Source organism: Lipophrys pholis (assembly GCF_963383615.2).
Source record: "Lipophrys pholis genome assembly, chromosome: 14".
Classification (NCBI taxonomy): domain Eukaryota; kingdom Metazoa; phylum Chordata; class Actinopteri; order Blenniiformes; family Blenniidae; genus Lipophrys; species Lipophrys pholis.
The window spans coordinates 11,996,762-12,018,033 of NC_137633.1; the positions used below are offsets into that span (position 1 = coordinate 11,996,762).

The 21,272-nt window shown below is 41.4% G+C and overlaps 1 protein-coding gene across 2 annotated transcripts; it reads left to right on the plus strand.

The window, feature by feature from the left end:
- The first annotated feature begins 941 nt into the window (after positions 1-941).
- On the plus strand, positions 942-20,107 carry LOC308120099 (phospholipid phosphatase 2-like). Of its 2 annotated transcripts, none has more exons than XM_080480507.1 (6): positions 942-1,223; positions 13,598-13,749; positions 15,761-16,023; positions 17,655-17,712; positions 18,206-18,382; positions 18,801-20,107. In XM_080480507.1, the coding sequence occupies exons 1-6, from the start codon at positions 1,163-1,165 to the stop codon at positions 18,948-18,950; spliced, it is 861 nt and encodes a 286-aa protein (XP_080336633.1). In that variant the 5' UTR covers positions 942-1,162; the 3' UTR covers positions 18,951-20,107. The 2 variants fall into 2 exon arrangements, with proteins under 2 accessions (XP_080336633.1, XP_080336632.1); XM_080480506.1 differs by having other exon boundaries at positions 1,012-1,219; positions 18,801-19,066.
- The last annotated feature ends 1,165 nt before the right edge of the window (positions 20,108-21,272 follow it).

Genomic DNA, 21,272 nt, shown 5'->3' on the forward strand with positions numbered 1-21,272 from the left:
GCCTGTAGGTGAAAATGCGAGCGTGTTATGACACATTGTGTGTGTCCACTGAGTAATATTTATTGTAATTTTACAACTTACATCACATAGTATTGGAGGACAAGAAGTACTGATCTTGTTCAGAATGCTAAATCAAGATGTGCTGAAACATTTAAGTTCAAAAATAGTTGGACAATTTGCAAATTTCTTAACTTTCTAGTAAATTGATTGTACAAAGATGTCATATACTGGCATCCATATCCTGAATATATCCTGCTGTTTATCTCTTTCAGTGACACTTTAGACTAGATGATGATTTCCAGTTAGTTTCCAGTTCTTCCAGGAGGAAGAAGGAAAAAAAAAAAGCAAAAATTACAAATATTTAATGATCTCACTGCAAGTTTTTTCTCTCTGTCTTTGTTCAACTTTTGATCTTCGAACTTTTTCTCCTGATATCCAAACCAATGCATACTTGCTGACACTGATTCATCTCCACATTCAAAGCTTCCACAAACTGACACCTAAAAAGCAAATTCTGAAATGTATTCCTCGCTCAAATTATAACTTCTTTCCCCATAAATAAACAACAACTCCGTCATTTTAATGATTTTTTAATTGTCACGTCTGTGTATCTATATCCCTGTAGCTTCACATTTTACCGCCCTCAAAACTCCCCTGCAGCCTTTTACTTGATGCCTTATTTGGAAGCGTTTCTGCGCGGTTTAGTTTAGTGCCAAAATTACGCACAGCGTCTTGCTTTCCATCCGTCTCACCGAATAAACAAACTACACTGCCGGTTGGATTCGGTGTCCAACGTGCAATACATTAAAAGAGAAAGTACTGTCGTAAGTTTTCCCTCTTATCCAGCGAGACAAATCCAACAATAACGCGCCCCCCTCCGCGCGTAAAGAGGCAGGACGTAGGGAGGGGAGGGGGGGGCGCGCGCGCCGCGCGCAACGCTCACCTGCAACAAGCGGCGCTAGCAGAGCAGACACGCACACGGACAGAAAGACAAACACCAAGAGGGCAGGTACACCGAGGAGCCGGAAGAGCCGGAAGATTTGTCCTGATAGTACCTGGTCCAAAAGTCACACCAAGTTGTTTCCTACTATACGAGCGCTCTTTTCCACGTTTTAACAACAACTCTGTATATTTATGAGAGAAACGCGGTGTCGGAGGAAACATGCCGGAGCAAGGAAAGAAGCTGATTCTGATCGTGGTGGATATTCTCTGCGTCTTTGTAGGTGAGTGCTTTGCTGCTTTCTACTCTCGTTTTCCCTTCCTCCTTTTTCCTTCTCGCAACATGGCTGAAAACGTGAACACGTTAGAGTTGTAGCTGATTTACTTTTTACATTTAAAAAAAAAAAAAATTATATTTAAAAGAATCAGTTTTGCGCAATGACGTACAACAAGCGTCTGGTTTGTGGATCCACAAGAATCAATCCCACTTGTTGCTTCAGGTGTTCCCCGCGAGATTACAAGTGAATTAAAATAAAACGTGCGGCCAGTGTGTTTAAATTTTTTGCAATTGAAAACTAGGAGCAATTTTGGTTTTAAACTGCGCAGCTCAGACTTAAACTTTACAAGTAATCAATGGTCTCTGTCTTGTTCAAACAAGCCAGAGAGAATCTTTCCCAACTCTGATCAAGAATGCTGCTGGCTGATCTCTGAGATTCACTGAAATAATGCCAGCAGAGATAATAACAAACAAACGCATGTTTTAATCTCATTCATCAGCCTCATGGGTTGGAGTTGATGCCGGCAGCTCATCACAGGAGAAGTTCGGCTCCATGTGCACATCTTTGTCACTTGAGCTCATTTCATTAAAATGTCCAGTCCTCTGTGGGACACATGCTTTCCCTGCGTATTTCCCCCTCCTGGACCAACAACCTGTTTTTAAAGTGAGGTCAAGAGGAAGAGCAGAGGTTACTGTCAGGGAATCTGCCTGTATAATCATATCTGCATGTAACCTTTAAATTCCTGTTTTGGAAACTTGAGAGTGTGTGTGTGTGTGTGTGTGTGTTCATCTGTTGAAGGTGGGCTCCTGACAATGTGTGTGTATCTTGAGTCCTCTGCATAGAACAACAGGACTTGTTGCGACTTGCTCTGCACTCTTGAAGAAGACACAAGTTTCCATGCAGTTTGTGTCGCATCTTGTCACTTGTCCTGCGATGTTGTGCTGCAGGCGGAGGACGTAAAGAAGAGCGCCTCGCACTGAACATTCCTATTCGCTTTGGGGTAACTTTCTGCCCCTGGCGAAATGTGGAGGTAAACCCACAACCTGGCTGCAGCGTGAAGGCATCCGTGTCCGTGTGTGTGTATGTTGAATGTATGCGTCCACAGCAGTTGTTGATGCATGTGGCGACTGAGAGAGGAATGATAATGACAGTTCTTCACGGTCCTCAACAAGCCCACTGCCAATATCTGCATGTTCATTTTGCTCAAGATGAGACCGAAAGTTTTCTTTCTGTGACAAACACTCTTTCAGAGAGGATATGGGGAAATTACAAAAGAAATGGTGGTTCATTGATTTACGCACACATGTGGAAAAAGCCCCCATGAATAAGTGCTGATTCAACATTTTACGCACACTGTGCTGGAATTGAAGATGACACATCACCATAAAGTAAATTTGATGACAAATCTCTCACAAGTTGCCTGATAAATCATTTCAGTTGTGAAAGTGAGGCTTGTGCAAATCAGTCATTTTTTTAACTTATGAGTGTGGGAAAATGTATGTTCCTGCAGTCGTTCTACCAATACTTGCACATTTTGCTCAAACTGAATTGCTGTGTTACTTTAGATAGACGTTTGCCACACTTTATTTTTTCTGATCGTCAGCTGCCGGTCAGTGTGAGCGAGTGAAGTAGCATCAGGTTTGATCTCTCTCACCTACCAAAGACTGTGATTGTGTGTTCGTGAGTGATTTGTGTGATTGTGTGTGAGAGACACTGCAGGAATGTGCTGAATGTCCAGATTGTAACTAATCTGCTCAGTGTTTTATTCCTCCCTCTTCCTCTCTGCAGTCAAACCTTCATCCTGCCATTATTTCTTACTGCACACACACACACACACAAACTTTTATATATACACAAGTGTACTAGAAAGCCACTTCCTCCATCTCACACACCGTAGATTACATTTTTTGCCTTAAAGGGACATTGCATTGACACCCATTTATTTCTTGGAGACATACTTTAAACTACTAAGCCTAACTTAACTTTACTTTAGTATTTCCAGCATTCAAGTAAAAAAAAAAATAAAAATCGAGAACAAATAGTGCAAATTAAACATTATGCAAGTTTTATTGCTGCTTCTTGTTGCAAAATGATGAAGAAGCAAATCTTTTATTTGTGCATCATTATTTTCTTTCTAAATTTTGCTGCATCCAAAGTACATGAATGACTGGACTTTCAGATGTACTTGTTGACGGCTCAAATAATGTTGTCTACTGCGGTGTTTCTCTTCAGGTCATATGCTGCCACTTCCCAGGCTGCATGATGTTTGCAAAATTCACCTCAAACAGAACTGATCCTAAATCACTTCACTCTCGGTAATCTAACCAGCTCTCTCGGCCCTCTGGGCTCTCGGCGTTCTATAAGTTTGCAATATTTATGGAACGCGTGTGAGCCGAGGAAAAGCCGTTACTTCGACTTTGAAAAGTCATCATACGGGCTACAATGGATCCTTTTGGTGAGCTGGGTTTCGCCCACAAGCCGTATGTTTGACATCCCTGGTGTCACATGCCGTCATCTCAACCTTCACAGATTTTCCCCAATGAGACTTGAGATTTGTTCAAACAAGGAGAACAGCACCCATAATATTTAGGTGTCTGTTTACACAACAGTGGTGCTCAGAGCCGTTCTGAATAATACAACTTTTTCAGAACGCCTTCAAAGGTGCAACTTTATGAAAATACCCTACCTCTCTCATCGTGTAGACAATCTGAAGTGACACTTTCTGGTAATGCACAGGCGCCTTTATGACGGCGGAAACGCTGCTATTGGACATGCCCACTACAGACACAGTAAATTGTTGTTTTGCACATGAGCGAATAACAACAATCTTTCCTCCAGGGTGACACTCATGACACTCGGTCCATATTCTCCTGGGAGAATTGGTAGTTTTACAGTTGACGGTCATCTTAATCGCACTCCTCCTCACCATTGTTAATGTTTACGGTCTATTGTTCTTTGCACACTTGTGGTTCCGTTACAAAAGCAAACAACAGTGCCCTCTAATGGTCCAAACTTAAAATCACAACGACGTGCTTTTCAGCAATTCCACCATCGCCGCTTTAAATGGACGTCGTTTTCATAGCGTTGCCGTGTAGAGACGAAACCTAATTGAAATGAAAAGACAAAACCGATTGTGTCTTCTCTTGAAACGTTGTCGTGTAAACCGCTGTGCAGAGTCTCTACATGCTAGCTAACATTTTTTAAATATTCCTGTAGAGTTTTGAAAGTTTAGCTTCATACTATTCAACTGATGAGATACTAAAATTAACACGCACAAAAAAAGTTTAATTCAGGGTCACTGGTCGCCTAGCAACCGTGATAGCAGGCGTTTAATATGGTGTCGAGTTGAAAACAAAGCAGGAGGAAACGTTTTGGTTGTGTTTCACTCGAAAACTATTAATACCGCAAACGTTAAGCGTTATTTGCGTTCAGGTCAAGTTTTCCTTGAAGCACTTTCATTCGGGTGCCGTTTGCTTCAGACCTGGTTTCCCCAACTTCCCCACACCCAAGGACTTAAAACAAGAACAAGCTACCCTAAGACGACCGTCTCTTTTATTTGCTGTACAAACAAGGGAATTCAAGCATTTCCTCATCTAAATGTCAGCAAGAAAGTGAATGAACCCATTTCCAAAAGGTCAAACTCCTCTTTTAATCCTCACCCTTTGTTTAGGAAGTGTTCCGTTTCCACATGTTTATCTCGCAAAGCTCAACAGCTCCGCGCCGTGATTAAACGTTGTTTGTCTCGATGCTTCGCGAGAAGAGCTGCGGTCTCTTCCAGCGGCCCGTCAACACGATGGAGTCCAGCTGCTGCAGTGACTTCATCCGACTCCTCTTTGTCTTATCTCGTCTCATTCGCAGAAAAGAAAAAAAAAAAAGTCTTGAGAAATAACATCATTTCAAACAGTCCAGAAGCTTCTTTTTTTTTTTTTTCACTTCTCGGCTTAGAAGAGGCAGCAAACCCAAACCTTTAGTTTAGAAGAAACTCAACACATTGAATTTTATGATTTATAGTTTCTTCAACTTTGCTTAAGCATCCATCTGTACTGTTTTCAAGGTTGGAGTGGAAAAGAGTCAAAATGAATTGAAATTGAATGTTAGATTTTTACTTAACCAGTATATATGATGGAATAAATTGAGACTGCGTTTCTTTTTTTTGCATACAATTGGAAATATATATGGAAAATGATCGTTTAATGCATTAAACACACACACACACACACACACACACACACACACACTATCTTCTGCAAACACGTGTCAGAGTCAAGTGGGAAGTGTTGACTTGTGCTCCCTGGCATTCCTGTGTGAAAAGGGATGTGTGTTCACATAAACTTTCCATTTGCAGTGAAACTTCATTGTCCTTTTCGCGGTTTCAGGAGTTTCACTTTGTGCTTTGGTGGTTTCATGTGACTGGGCACTAGATCTGTTTATATGTTTGTGTGTTCTAAAAGTAAAAGTCACACACAATGTTTATTCAACCTACATTAAAAAAAAAAAAAAACATCTGGAGGAATAGGTGAGTTTAATTATCCAGATTTTCACTGGAAAAGAAAGTAATATTCTACGACCATGAACGGCTTTATCAAGTGTTTCAACATGATTTAAACATTAAAGGTTTTGTTCATCAGTAAAAATAGAGGAAATAATGATCGGTGCCTATATGTGCATGTTTGCGCAAAGGTAGAGAAAGTTTTCTCGAGGTGACAAAAACAAAGTGAGTTACTGGCCTTGATATTTCATAGATCACAAGAAACTGAATCGCAAGAACTCCTTCGAGGAAATGGGGGTTGAAGGGTGAGCGTAGGTGGTAAGTCCGTTTATGTGCCCCCTTCAGATGGGGGAAGAAAGCAGTGTTGCTCAGACGATGAAAAGAAAGACGTCGTTCTTGTCTCTCGGCTCGGGGAGAGAAAACACATTTTGATGCCGTAAACATCATTTGCAGGTTTTAAAATGTTCTCACTCCTTCACAAAGTGGCTTCTAACTTCCAGTTTACCCTAACGGTTCACATCATCTCTACTAAAGCGTTTGTTTTTCTCTTTCTTTGCTGGTGTAATTTCATTCACAAGGACAAAAGTAGCAGAACTGCAGCTCGGACTTGTTAAAATGCTTGAAAAAGTATTTGTTGGTAAAAACATTGTTTATGATTACATGTCGCACATGAATGAAAACGCAAAACGTTCGTTGTGTGTCGGTTTTCCGTTCACACGACAACGGTGCTTGGAGCCACAGATTTCAGTTAATCGTGGCTCTAGATCAGGTGATTTGTTTATCTCCAAATCGGGACGATTGATTTTCAACCTGACGAGAGCGCCACAAACATTTATTCAGCTTTGAAGGAATTCTCAATCAAATGTGTAATGCGGCTGGAAACGACAGGAAAAGACCGTACTTACAAAATCAAAGAAAATACAACTCGCATATAAAGTTATGGATATATCGCCCCCCGCACCCACCCACCCCCCGTGTAGTTCTGCAACAAAGCTTTTTCTTTTTCTCAGCGTTGTTGAGGACTTTCCCAGGAAAAATCCCCGACCTCTCAGGAAATGATGCACGTTGTTTGGAAGTCAAAGATTAACTGTCCAAAAAAGAAAAAAGAAAAGTCCTGAACAATGATGACAGTTATAGACAAACTGGATACAAACATGTGAAACTTCAGGCCGTTCTTTCTAACGTCATTTTTTTTTTTGGGAGAATGCAGCACAGACAAGAAACACAAAGTTTCCCAAAAAATCAACCAGTGAAAGGATTTTCAACTGGTTGAATATTTCAATATGTAGTTTTATTTAAACCCACCCTGGTGTGATGTGAAGCACCAGTCACAAATCCCTGTTAGCCAACAAACCGTGAGGTCGCTCAGATCTCACAGTCATCTGCTGAGACTCAAACACGCAGCCTTCAGACAGACGCTCACATACATCACCGTCACATATTTCTGCTTCCGTCTCCAACGTGTGTGTGTGTGTGTGTGTGTGTGTGTGTGTGTGTGTGTGTGTGTGTGTGTGTGTGTGTGTGTGTGTGTGTGTGTGTGTGTGTGTGTGTGTGTGTGTGTGTGTGTGTGTGTGTGTGTGTGTGTGTGTGTGTGTGTGTGTGTGTGTGTGTGTGTGTGTGTGTGTGTGTGTGTGTGTGTGTGTGTGTGTGTGTGTGTGTGTGTGTGTGTGTGTGTGTGTGTGAGACTCATCTTGAGCTCTGAATAACAGGAACACTTCCCCCTTCCCGCAGGGTCAGAGGTTAAGGGGAAGTTATACTTGTGTCTGATCCCAAATTCCATGATGTTTATTTTCTCTAAAGTGGAATCGGGGCTGCGTTCTAACAGGAGATCGGGAAAGCGTAAAACAATAATTTCAGAAGTGGACAACATGAACTGATGTCTTTCCTCCGTTGTACTTGAAAGTGGTAAAGATGGCGTTAAATCATTCAACATTATCCTACAAAGTCATGCGCAGAAGCTGCTCTCATCACTGCACTTTCCTGAACTATTGTGGCATTAATTCGCTCTCCCAGTCCTGCAATACCAGTTTGAACCACAAGGTTACGCATAGAGTCTCTCAAAGACACAGCAAGACTTGACACTTGTCTGTCTATGTAAATTCACCAATTAGTAGTGAAAGTGACTTGTGAAAATTAAAGTGCAGCGTTTTGGTTCAGTGGTTAGCTCTGTTGCGTCACATCGAGAAAACCCCGCTTCACTGTCTTTCCTAGTTGTGTCTGTATATTCTCAGTATGTTTGGATTAGTTTTCTCTGGGTTCTTCCCTCCACAATCCAAACACACATACAGCCCACAGTGGCTTCCAAAAGTATCCATACCCCTTGAACCTTCCCACATTTTGTCACATTACAACCACACATGTAAACATATTTTATGTGGTGGACCAACAATTACGCGGCGTGTTGTGTGTTTAAGATGCTGCTTTTCATTTCCAGCTCCGTCTGCAAGCCTAACTTGTATATGGATGAGCTTATAATGGTGTTAGTACACTTTTAAAGCCAGGACGAATATTTCCTGCTTTGACGATGTAATCCACACTAACTAACCTACATTTGTTCATATGAAGAACTTTCAGTCCGTCTGCGATATCGTGAGTCATAGTTGGACAGTTTGAAATGACGGTGTTTCGAGCCGATTGCTGTTTTCACTGCATTGATTTGTGCTTCAGTTGTATTTCGTGTCAATGACCTTCCTGATGGGGGGAGGAAAACACAAAACCAGTTCACTCGGATGAATGTGATCGCCTCCAATTGACCTTTTGACGGGAACAGAAAATGTCACAAAATAACATGTAGCTCGTAACTTTTTTCTCACTGGTTTCCCTCACAGTGGGCTCGTACAAGTATTCCTACAACTGCTTCTATCCCAATATTGTTATTGCTTTTATTAATATACGTCACTTTGGGCTTGTTTCATAGATATCTGTATTTGTGGGTTAAGTGTTTATTTTTTGTTTTTGGTGCATGTTCCTAAAATATCCTCTCATATTCACAATTTGTCATACAGGTATTTTAGATATATTTGTGAAACATTTGGTACATGATGTATCTTCAACAGGAATCAAAATTTGATTTGCAATAATGTTCACCTCTCACCCGTTTGATGCTGTTGTTCAAGATTTTTGTGGTTTCAATTTGATAGAATGTTGTTTGTTTTCAAAGCCTGGGTGCTCGTTCCTCTCGTACCTGTAAAAGTGACCCCAGTAAACGATGTGTTTCACCTGCTGACATATAGAATTTGCGGCCCCATTCTTCCACATTAAGCCACATCATCATTAACAGTGAGTCAGGCTTTATGAATGAAATATCATTGATAATTAATTTTGATATATAATTTAAATTGGATTTCATGTCTCCACATCGCTTCACTCTAACAAAATCCTAATTTAGTGAAAAGTTAGGTGTGACTATGCACAGATTCATTGCATTGGGGGTGGAGCAGCTGTAACCATTGGTGTGTGAACAGTCAATGTGACTAACAGTATAAAGAACTTTGAGACTGAAATAAGTGAAGCAAATCAACCTACTTCTTGCATCAGGTCCAGTAAAAAGTCTCTTGATAAAATAGACTAATAAAATTCCTACCTGGCTCATTATCTAACTAAAGAGGTGATAGCTCTTTCATAGCAGAGGAGAGTTCACTAAACGAGATGTATGAATAATAAATGGTCTTCCTGAGAGAAGTTTTAAACTTTACTTTTGAGCTTGAGGTTTTCTGTTCTGAGTACTTCATGTGAATACAAACTGTACAAACATATCACAAGTTGTAATTCACCTTAGACAGAATAAGAGCAGGTGATTCAATCAGTGAAGTGAGAAATGATCTGACCCAGAAGAAGAAAGCAGGAAAGCTCTTCGGCGTTTCACATTTTAGGAGATATTTCTGTTGTAAGTTCAACACCCCCTTTTTCTTTTCAGCCTCTGACAGAAGAGCCTGCCCCACCAGCACAGGCCTACAAAAACATACCGGGCCTTCTGTCATAATAGAGGAGATAAAAACTGCTCAGATAATCGGAACTCTCCATAGGCTCGGCTCCCAGAAATGTTTCATGCGACTGCGATGTGAAGGTGTGGGAGGGGAGGGGAGGGTTGACTTTCTCACTGATTTTGTGGCTAAATAAACTTGGCGGTGTGTTTTTGGAAGCCATTGCCCAACCCTGGCAGTGTGTAGTCACTGGAGAATTGTGTCAAACAAGCAGTATCTTATCTAAATGTTATCCTTGCACCCTGCAGAACAAACACTGGTTGGGCTTCACTTCAAAGGGGAGCTGAGAGCACGCTTGACCTGCTGGAATAATGAAGGCGGTGATGTGCAGAGCCGGGGGGGGGGGGGGGCGGGGGGCTTCCTTCTGATGGAAATACATTCCCCCTAATGAGGAAACGGTTTGCCATCAAGGATCATTAGTGGCACTTGTTCAGACATGGAGATGAGTATCACATCAGAGTGAATGCAGCTTCCTCCTCAGACGGGGATCTCAAGTGCTGCAACGGTGACAAAGTGCAGGGCGTTTCCTCCTGATGGCTTTATAAAAAGACGGTTAATAGAAAATGAACGTGCAGCTTTGTGGGGTGGGGGGAAGCAGCTCTTTACATATTAAAGTCATAAAAGCTCCATCAATCTGCTGCAAGTACGTAGATGATGAGTGTGTGTTGCACAGTACTAGTTAAAAAACCCAACATTGTATGTACTTTTGATTAGCATATTTTAGGGTGTGTGTCCTTGTACATGCCTGACAGATGAGTAATGAGAACTCTGTAAATATAGTCAAAACTGTCTTCTGAGTTGTTTTTAAGTTAATCTAGTCATAGACTAGCCATAGCTGTCCCTACTACCAACTGATTAAAGTTAATCAGCACTTGGTCAGCTTATTTCAAATTTCTGACCTTGACGCTTTGGATACCCTGTGATATTTTGTATAATCGCCAAGTGAATAACAACTGTAATCACATATTTTAAGTCGGAAAACTGGTTGTGTACTTTGTTTATTTTGGATGTTAGTACTGTGCGTTAGGCGTTATTTTCCCCGCGCAGTCTTGCAGTTTTCTGTCACGTATGATGAATTGATCTTTATCGATCCCCTTGTGGAAACGACTTTTCTGCATTTAACTCGGCCTATTCATAGTTAACTTTAACTATCCATACGGAGCAGGGGGCCGCAGGGTCAAGGGTCAACATTTGATTTTACTAGATTATTTCTTTGTCGCTATAATACTTCTTCCCAATAGATCTTACACCAAATTGAAAGCCTGATTATTTGTCATCTGTGCCACTTTTGTAAGGGACATGCATTTGGGGGCTGAGTGGCAGAGCTGACTTTGGGTCCTGCATATGAAATATTTGCCGGCTTTTGATGACTGATCATGTTTGTTGTTGGTTGGATGATCGACATCTGAAGACAATATTTATTGGTTCAACAAATAGGGGCCTCAGTAGTGCGTGGAGGAACCTGAAAGACCCACAACACCTTCTAGTTTATCAAGCGAGGGAAATGTTCCTCCACATGAAGATATTTCTTTCAGTGTTTTCCATTTGCCGTTGAACGACTGTCATCACCTGATGGTACCAGAAGCTGATAACCAGAGTCGGTAACGGCAAAGAAAAGCTGCTTTTGCATTAGCAGAGAAGATTTGGCTGTCTTCCTAATTTTCCTATGCGCTCAACCCAAATACTGAGCTCTGCTGCTCATCCCACAAATGCATGTCACTCATAGAAGCGGCACGGAATAAAGGGGAAATGAACAGATTTTCCAGTGATCGTCACAACAAAGAAATATTCCACCAAACAATGATTTTCTTACAAACATAAATTCCCCAACATTTGTGGTATTCCTGCATCGGGAAGGATGCGCACATCCTGTTAAGCTCCATTAAAATAGTTTTGTTTTGCTGATTTCCAGTTGAATTTGTTAATGATGCACTTTTATTTAGACTTCATCCCAAACCATAGAGGTGCATTTTGATCATGCATTTTGTGCTGAAAGAAAGCCCCAAAAAAAAGTGTTGTAATAGGTTGGTTCAATCTGTACAATTCTGTCTTATAATTCTTGACAATGTAACCATAGTTATCAGAGTTTAAATGTGAAGGGGTTTGACAATGTTTGAGCCTTGAACTAAATGACAAAACAAATAAGATTTTAAGTATATTGTGATTTGAGCCGCATCCCTTTAACTCATCTTAAAAGTGCAGCTGATAATATACAACACTTTTATTATTAGTGCACGGTAACTTTTCATTTACAAATGTTCGGGAAACCTGAGCTCGGCTTCTCCGAGCTTTTTCTGCACCGGTGTTGTTCCGCCCGGTGTTTTTGCCAGTACGTTAGTGTAGATAAGCTGTAAGTGGCCATTACATCAACAGTCCACAAATAGTTGATTCCACAATGGGAGAGATATCATTTTGCCTCCACATGCCAGTATCAACACAAACTGTTAAAACATGCAGGACCGTTTCACCCTCTCTCCTGCGTAGCAGGAGCCAGAGGAGAGGAAACGCTGCTTGTACAAGTTTCCACCCGATAAGACGCTCGAGTGTGCACAAGAACAAACTGTTTTCTGAATTACATGTGTGCGATATGTCTTTTTTAACCTTTTAATCTGTCTGTGCTCGTGTGTGTTCATGGGGTTTAATTTCATCCTGTTGTCGGCAGAGACACCCGCAGCAGGAAGGAAGCAATCTCTTAGTGAAGAGCAGCTCTTGCGGCGATTCCCAATAAATATGCAGCTCCTGCTTGAGAAAACAAACTCCATCCATCCCTCGCTGTTATTAGCTTCGGCGGTTCAGCAGGAAGTTCTTGAAAACAGGAAAACAATTCAAAGGTCACAGAGCGAAAGTTTGTGACATGAGTCCTGCAGGTTGGACCATTGTCCGGCTGAGATTTAGGAGACAGCTTTACGTCCTCTGGCCGCCGCGACTTCGCTCTTCTTTTGTTTGCGCAGGCCGAAAACCGTCGAGGCCAAACTTTCCGTCACAGAAAGGCAGACGCAATCCGCTTCACATTATAGTCCCATAAAATGTACTTTTCTTAAGATGTCTGCCTGTTAAAAAGCTGTTGAGGTCTGACAGGTGTGTGTGTGTGTGTGTGTGTGTGGGTGTGTGTCCTCGTCCAGTCCTCAGCTCCCAGGCCCCCGGCTCTATAAACCGTGACCCCCGATGTCAAAGGTCACGGCTGTCGCGTTCTACGCATTTCCATTGCGACAGGCGGTTCCTCTCTAGAGATAGTGTGACCCGTGGAGATTAAGCCGCCACTGCTGATGACAAATTCATTCACTGGACGGAGTCTGGCCGTGTGTTTTTAGCTGTTTCCTGAGCTGCAGCTCATCCAGCCGAGCTGACGATGTCCGTTCTGCTCTCCCTGCCGCTCACCCACAACCGTAATATTAACATGGGACGCTCAAAATAATTCACTTATTCTGTTTCAAATAGAGAAAACGTCTATCTAGTACAGCCTCTTCAGGCGGTGAGTGTTGCGGGGAGATGGAGGAAGTTTACAACCAGGGCAAATATGAGCATTTATACACGAGTTTGGCTCATTTAAAATCAGAAAATGACTTGAAAGTGCTGTTTGAAAACCGACACGGGGAGAACGTGCAAACTTTCACACTTCAGATTTAAAATACAAGCCCTTGTTTTTGAACACAACTATGACCCATTTAATACACCACTTGGGATCGTGACGGGAAGCCTGGAGGAGAGAAAAAAATGAAAACAATTTGTTTAAATAAAGTGATTTGTTAAGTAGGATCACGTTCAACCTTCACTCGGTACGTACTCAGATTATCTCATAATGCGCATTGACGTCCGTCTTGTTCACCTTGTGTGTATTATTGAGTTGCTTGCAGCAGATTGCCGGATGTGTCGATATATGTCAATGTCGCCTCTCTCTCTTTGTGCAGCGGCTCTGCCCTCGGCCATCCTCACGCTGATGTTCACTCCTTACCAGAGAGGGATCGACTGCGATGACAAGAGCATCAGCTACCCCTACAGGAGGGACACCATCTCTCACGGGAGCATGGCTGCAGTCACCATCACATGCTCCATCGTCATTGTGAGTCCCGGTGTCTTGTGTGTCTGAGCCCATAAGAGCTCTGCCGTCATGCACACATCTCACAAGGGTATTTATTAATATACTGTATTGGTATAATAGATTTGTACTGTAGTTTGCAATGCATTGTGGGCTGTTCAACATAAAACAATGGCGCACATACTGTAAACAGTATGTTAACGTGATAAATTACAGTAAACTGCAGTATTTTTTAAATTTGCTGCGTGCCCAAATCAAGAGGGAAAGTTCCCCGGCCACAGCGTTGAGGAAAATGTGTTACATGAACAACAAGTCCTGCTTTCTCTTGAACTTTTGGATTGTGCATCGACAAATAACAAGGTAATTAAAACCTAATTTATTTATCTTCCTTCCCAGGAGAATACAACTAAGATGATGTTTGAAATAGAAGTGTTGCTCAGCAACTTATCTGGCAAGTTGGTGTGTGATTATCAATGACGGCAATATATTAATGGGTGATATATTTAACTTTTTTTAATGGTTAATTTAACTTACTGCTCTTCCTTTGAAGGAGTGAGTCAGTTTACGTGTCACATTATCACAACCAGACAAGGCAGCAAGGCAGAAGAGATTCAGAGCACATGCATGAGCGAGCAGAGTGAATGAAGGAATTATTACAAGTAAACTCCAGTTGGATGATCAAACAGAGAAATGACGAAACGAAAGGGCTTTTTTTTTTTACTTTCTGTGGAGTTTGAATGAAATTTTCTAAACGTTGTCTAAAAGCAATTAAGCTAACATTAACCCTTGTTCTGTAAAAAAAAAAAAAAAAAAAAAGTTTTACATGAAGTATAATGATTTTTTTTAAATAAGACTGCGAGAAATAGGTTTCCTTTAAAAGAAACATTACAACAAGCTCAGGTAGGACAGATTCATCTCTGATTCATCAGTACAGAGGCAGCATAACAATTTCTAAATGACAACACCAACTGTATAAATTATTAACCATAGTTGCTTTTATTTTGAAAAGAAATATCACATTTAGTTTTATAGTTGTTTCTTTCTTTCTTTTATATTTTCAAGTACTTTCTGTTGGGTCTGCTGTAGCCTGCAGGCTGTGTGTGCAGGATTCCATGATGATGGATGATGCCCCCCCCCCCCCTTATCTTTCAAAATAAATAAATTTAATCAATATTCAAAGGGGCCAGAGGCCTGGGATTGGGCCGACCCCGGCGGGCCAGAGGCCGGAGTGCGAGGTCCCGATCAAGGCTGCTTGCAGCTTTAGTTTCCTCTGTATGAGATGCCTCAGTGTTCAGTCCAATTATTTGATCCATAGTAGTTTGATATGATAAGATAAGACACTGTACATAAAACAAAAAAATAGTGTGTGAAACATTTAAAACTTTTGGTGTTTTTTCAAGTTTGGTAAGGTCTCTGACATGTAATCTAAAATGTATAGTTTATTGCCATTACGTCCAGCACACACTGTTTGGTAGTTTTTATTTTACTGCTCAGATGTCCCACATTAAGAAAACATAGAAATTCAAACGGTTTTCATTTCTTTTTGTTAAATTGTTTTTGTAGTTTTACAGAAACACTTTTCATGTTGACACTGCCTGTTTAAATAGACATTTGTGTGATTTATATACTTTGTGAATTGTTTATTGATTATTTAGCCTGAGTTCAAACACTTCCCTGTAGCCCACAGAACACTGTTCATTTTGAATATTGAGATTTTAAATATTGCTGAGTCACTGTATTATGCCTGTAAACTGTGACATGTAACCCCAGAATGTTTCTGTAAATGAATAAGCTGTGAAATTGGTCAACAGCATGGAGACGGCAAAATCACAGTACATTGGTGGCGTCTCTGCTGCCAGTACTTTACTGTAAACAGAAATAAATACAGAAATATACTGTATTTCACAATTACAGTAATAAGCCGTGAAGTCATTTCACAGTACAAGTAGTGTAAAATAAGGGTACTGTGCTGGCGTCTCTGCTCTTATTCACAGAATCGCCTCTCAACCCTCATTCAGTATTCTTCCTCTCACAGATCACCACGGGAGAGGCCTACCTGGTGCACACCAACCGCCTGCACTCCAACTCCCATTTCAACCAGTACCTCGCCGCCCTCTACAAGGTGGTGGGCACCTTCCTGTTCGGGGCGGCCGTCAGCCAGTCGCTCACCGACCTGGCCAAGTTCACCATCGGCCGCCCGCGTCCGAACTTCCTGTCGGTGTGCGCGCCGGTCACATGTAACGGATACATGCCGCAGATCAACTGCACTGGAAACCTGCGCAATGCGACTGAGTCCAGGTGAAGAGACGCGGCACGACACACAAACGACGCCGCGTGGCAATATAGCACTGCGGTGGAAAGGTGTATGCACACTTTTTTTTATAAAGGGAGCCGCATATAGATAAATATACGAGCCAGGCCACTCGCTAAGGGTTGAACATTTGTTTTAGGTCTCATACAGCCGTTCTGAAACTCCACAAGGCCACGACGGATGGAATTATGAACCCAACATGAATTTCCCTCAGACATTTTTTTCCTGAAACAATGACTCAATATGGAGATGGGTTAAGGTCAAAAAAGTGAATATTAATAGATAACAGATGCACAAAAGACTTTGCAATGTAATCATTATACTGTTAGAGTTTATCACAGCTCAGATGTTTGAGGTAGAGTCTAAAGTCACAAGACACATCAGGTATAAAACCTATATTCTAGTTTTTGTTGAAGTCTGGGTGGCTGACCCAAGAAACTCAGTTCCTGAGTAAAAGTCTAGGTCACAGAGGAAACTTCTGTTTTTTATCTTTTTAAGCAGGTAGGTACCTGTGTGTGTGTATATATATATTTTTTAGGAATTCTAAACTTGATTACAAAATTATGTAATGAAAAATGTTTTTTTTTTTTTTTTTTACAAGATTGTCATTCCAGGGGCCGGAGGCCCTCCACACTACGACTGTCCAATCACACACAAGATTCACCAACATGTCACACTTTCTAACATGAGCTTCTTGGGAAAAATCCCCAAATCAGTGATAGACTGACAGAAAAAGTCACTCGTTGCACTTTTTTTTTAATTTTTATTTTTTTTTCACAATTCCGTGAAAACTAAATAAATTTAGTAAAAAGGGTTATTGAAGATATGTCAAACAAATGATGCTTGATAAATCCCCCAGAGCTGCAGTTCCCCCATAGACCATCACTCAGACACTTCATCGTGGAGGCATTAGAAAAGTTTAAGTTATGTAGTCAGCAGTAAGTTTTTGTTTTGGTCTGATTGGCCAGAAAATGTGTATTCAACAAAAATCTAAACCAAGTCATTCTTTTGTGTTCATTGTTGGCACCTTTGTTCACAGCTTTTATTTGCTTCAAACATGCTGTAAGCATAATGTCAAATAAACCTTGAATGTACATTATATATGATTGTAACTCAGGTTGTCATTCAACTAGATCTTTGCTTGGATTTGCACTTTTTGAAGTTGTGGGGTGATGAGATATAAAATATATATATTTTTTTTTAATGTACTCAGGTTGTTCTATTTCAGAACTAAGAAAAACTGTGATTTGTTGAGGCTTTTACCACCAAGGCTATATTGCTCTTTTGCAACCTTTTAGTAGCTCACATTCAACACTCAAAAATCTCTCGTATCCAGCGATATGGTCCTCAAGAAGTAAATCGGATGAATGAACATTTTGTTATTGACTATGTGCACAGGTTGTTTTTTTTCTTTATATTTTGTTACAAGGCTTTCCAGCAGCAGTACTATTAAAAAAACAACAACACTTTATTACTGAAGATGTCACATTAAAATCTCTTGTATTTGGGTCATTAATTGTTTTTCACATTATGGGGGAACCTCATTCATGATCTCTTACGTTAATCCAGAGTGTAAAATATCCCTTATGTTACTGTTTTATCTCCTTTTGTTCCTCAGGTTATCGTTTTACTCCGGCCACTCGTCCTTCGGGATGTACTGCATGCTCTTTCTCTCGGTGAGTGTGAGTGTGAGTGTGAGTCATTACGTGACCATGAAATGACTGTTTACCTAAAACATACACAAGCGAGCCAAAACAGAAGAAGGTGGTCGACACGGACGCAGGGCTCCGCTTTAAAAACACCATTGTTGAAATACTACACACGCTACAATGGCCGGAAAGTGACACATTTTAATGGTTTAATCCCGGTTCGGGAATTTTAGTTGTGACCGACGAGCTGCTGATGCAACTACTGCTTTGATATTCTCACAGAATAATTTAGTGTGAAGACAAGTTTGTGTCATTTCATCTGAAATTTTACAACTTTTTTTTTTTTTTTTAAATTCCTGAAGCTTGCAGATTTAACGATTTTTTAAAAAAGCATGAATCATCGTGCATATTGTTTGGGAAATGAATGCATTAATTTACATAATTCCAGTTCACAGGTCTGCATTGTTGTCCTCGACGCAGCCCTGAAGTGATTTGAAAGCTGTGTTTTTGTGCTGCGCAGCTCTACGTCCAGGCCAGGATGCAGGGGAAGTGGACCAGGCTGGTCCGACCCACCATCCAGTTCTTCCTGGTGGCCTTCTCTTTATATGTGGGATACACGCGCGTCTCCGACTTTAAACACCACCCCACTGACGTGCTGGTGGGCCTGCTGCAGGGGGCGCTCATCGCCGTGCTCAATGTGAGTGCAAATACGCCGAATTGACCTTTTTCAAGCGTTCATCATGGAAGGAGCATCAAGTCAACTTTTAAGATGCTAAACATCTCGTTTCCTTAAAGGGAGTTAAGTCCCAGGATACATGAAGTGTGTGCTGATTCTACATGTTACATTCAGTATGGCTGTGATGGGATGTATTTTTGGCGTCAACTCTTAGTGATGAAACATTTCCTTCGAGTAGAAATGTCTAGAAGATCAAGGCTGATTCCCAATGTAAAACAGAGTTTCGAAATATGTTCATAAATGCATTTCTACATTTATTTATTTCGCAACCGCAGCACTTTTTTCTCCCTTGTATTTCTTTAAAGTGGACGGCGCATATGAAAACCAAAACATTTGCAGTACTCTGTTCTACTCTCATCGTCACTCGTCTTTCTTTCAGGTCCGCTACGTGTCCGACTTCTTCAAGCAGCGCCCCCTTCCCTGCACGCGGCCGGAGACCGCCGAGACCGAGCGCCTGGAGCGTAAGCCGAGTCCGCAGGCTGCAGACTCGCAACACGGGAACCACTACAACTGCTCCGGACCCGTATGAGGGGGGTCCGGCGAGCTGCTCACAGCGCTCACAGCTGCTCTTACTAACCAGGACACGCCCCCACCCACCCCTCCACCCCCCACCAGCTCCTAACCACAGCTTTGTTACAAGAGCACATGTACAGAAAGCAAAACAAACAGAAACTGGGGCCACTCTCTCACAGCTCTGAAATCGGTGTTGTTAAAACCTGTTGGAACAAAAGCTCCATCTTTTGTGTGTGTGTGTGTGTGTGTGTGTGTGTGTGTGTGTGTGTGTGTGTGTGTGTGTGTGTGTGTGTGTGTGTGTGTGTGTGTGTGTGTGTGTGTGTGTGTGTGTGTGTGTGTGTGTGTGTGTGTGTGTGTGTGTGTGTGTGTGCAACACTGTGCAATGGTTTTATATAGATATATATATTATTTTAAATATTTTGTTTTTTAAGTCCATCACATCTGACAAGTGAAATATTTCAGATTTGTGGGAGATGATTTATGCTGTGAGCTAAAGCGAAAAAGTGACTGACTGTATCTTTTAATTCTTCTTCTTCTTCTTTTTTTTTTTTTAACATTTTTCTGTTCTTGAGAGGCGTGACAATCCTCTCGGAGGCTGAATGTTTTCCACTTTGTTTGTCAGATAGGACTGTTGCTATGTTATCTACACTGGAGCTAGATTTATCCCGCCTGTCCACGACGGAGTCGTTTTGGTTCTCTGCAGGAGTCTCCACAGTCTTCAGAAGATGCGCAGGTGTGAACTGCTTTCACTGCCATAGAGTATACGTACGTGACGATGTATAAAGCTAACCTTTTTATCATCTGTTTATAATTACTTTTATCTAATAAATTGTATAGCTTTGTAAGAATGTATTGCCACTAATTTGCTGTGACTTTAGATTTACCGCGGACGACATTTCTTTAACGATTTAAAAAAAATATATAAAAAATGACAGTCGGAGATGTAATCGGGTCACGTGTGTCCCACCAACTTTATTTTTTTATTTTTTTATTGTTTTGAGGGGGAAACGGCATTTCAAGCCTGAAAACGAGTGACTACACCTTCCCGAACCTCTTCCTTCCCCCCTCATAACAACGTGTGTCATCTATTGTCAAACTGTACATAATGTAATCAATTTCTTTCCCTCGGCTTGTGTATTTTCTGTAGTTTCTTCATAAACATTATCCGGCAGTGCTCGGTGTCTGTGTGCTTACTTCAACACTTTCTAGGCAATGTAGAAGCAATTTTTGATGGACTATAGAGTTCACATTATATGATTGGTTTTTCCACTGATTTACCAGCCCTTACAAAGCGCTTTACAATGTTAGTCACATTCACCCATTTATGCACACATTCACAGTGCTGGTTATAGGGTTATATATATATATATACACACTTCATTGCCATGAGTCTGTTTACATGCTACTTAATAACACTTGAACAGGCACCAGATTGGCTGTTCATACACCATCGTATACTGTTGTTTAGAAGTGCTTTTTTTAGCACTTTATAGCAAGAGTGGGTATTTGCTCTTCATAGGCACAGTATAGGCCGGCGATAAGGAGCCTGAAATGCACCTTAAAGACACTATATAGACTGTTCATATGCTACTTTATATTGGCTGTTTGTAGGCACTCTATAGCCTTTGTATAAAGTCTTTATAAACACTTTTTTCTTACATTATAGGCACTTTATAGTAACGGCATAATCTGTTTATTTGGTCTTCATAGGTTGTCCTGTGTGGACTCTGAAGACACTGCATATCCTGCATTCTATAGAGCCCTACTTGCTGCTCTGCACAGGCCACTTGAACAAGACAAAAACGCAGAGGAGGTATTGACGGTGACGTCCAGTGAGGAGGGAATACTCTAGACTTCTCAGTTTTCATTGAGCGTCCGTGTGCTCCTCCTAAAAAGAGCGAACACACCGACGCAGGGTTCATGTCTGAGCCTGCCAGCTGACGGTTGTGGGATTCCTCACTGCCAGAGGAATGGGGCTGTGGAGCCACGTCACACCTGTTTTACGAGCGTCGTCGCAGGAGGATGATCTGACTTTCCACAACCAGTTCAAGAACTACTGATGACTGCATGGGGTTGAAGTGGAAAATCATTTGGACCGATAGAGCGCCAACAGCTCTTATAATCATTACCCTGGAAATATAGTGGCAGACGCAGAATGAAGAGATTTTACACAATTGTGGACCTTAAAGTGCCTTTCATATTTACTAAAGTCAAAGGTACAGCAAGACAGCCAAACTTGCCCACCCGTTCCAACCCGAGCAGCTTTCATTTGGCATCAGACACCTCATCCTGAGAGATGTGACAAAGCAGGAGGGAATTTGCACCAGTCACTCCTCTA

Coding starts and splice junctions, on each gene's coding strand:
- LOC308120099 (XM_080480506.1), top strand. CDS start 1,135: ATGAGAGAAACGCGGTGTCGGAGGAAACATGCCGGAGCAAGGAAAGAA. Junction 1,220..13,597: donor TGGATATTCTCTGCGTCTTT/GTAGGTGAGTGC, acceptor CTCTTTGTGCAG/CGGCTCTGCCCTCGGCCATC. Junction 17,713..18,205: donor ACTGCATGCTCTTTCTCTCG/GTGAGTGTGAGT, acceptor TGTGCTGCGCAG/CTCTACGTCCAGGCCAGGAT.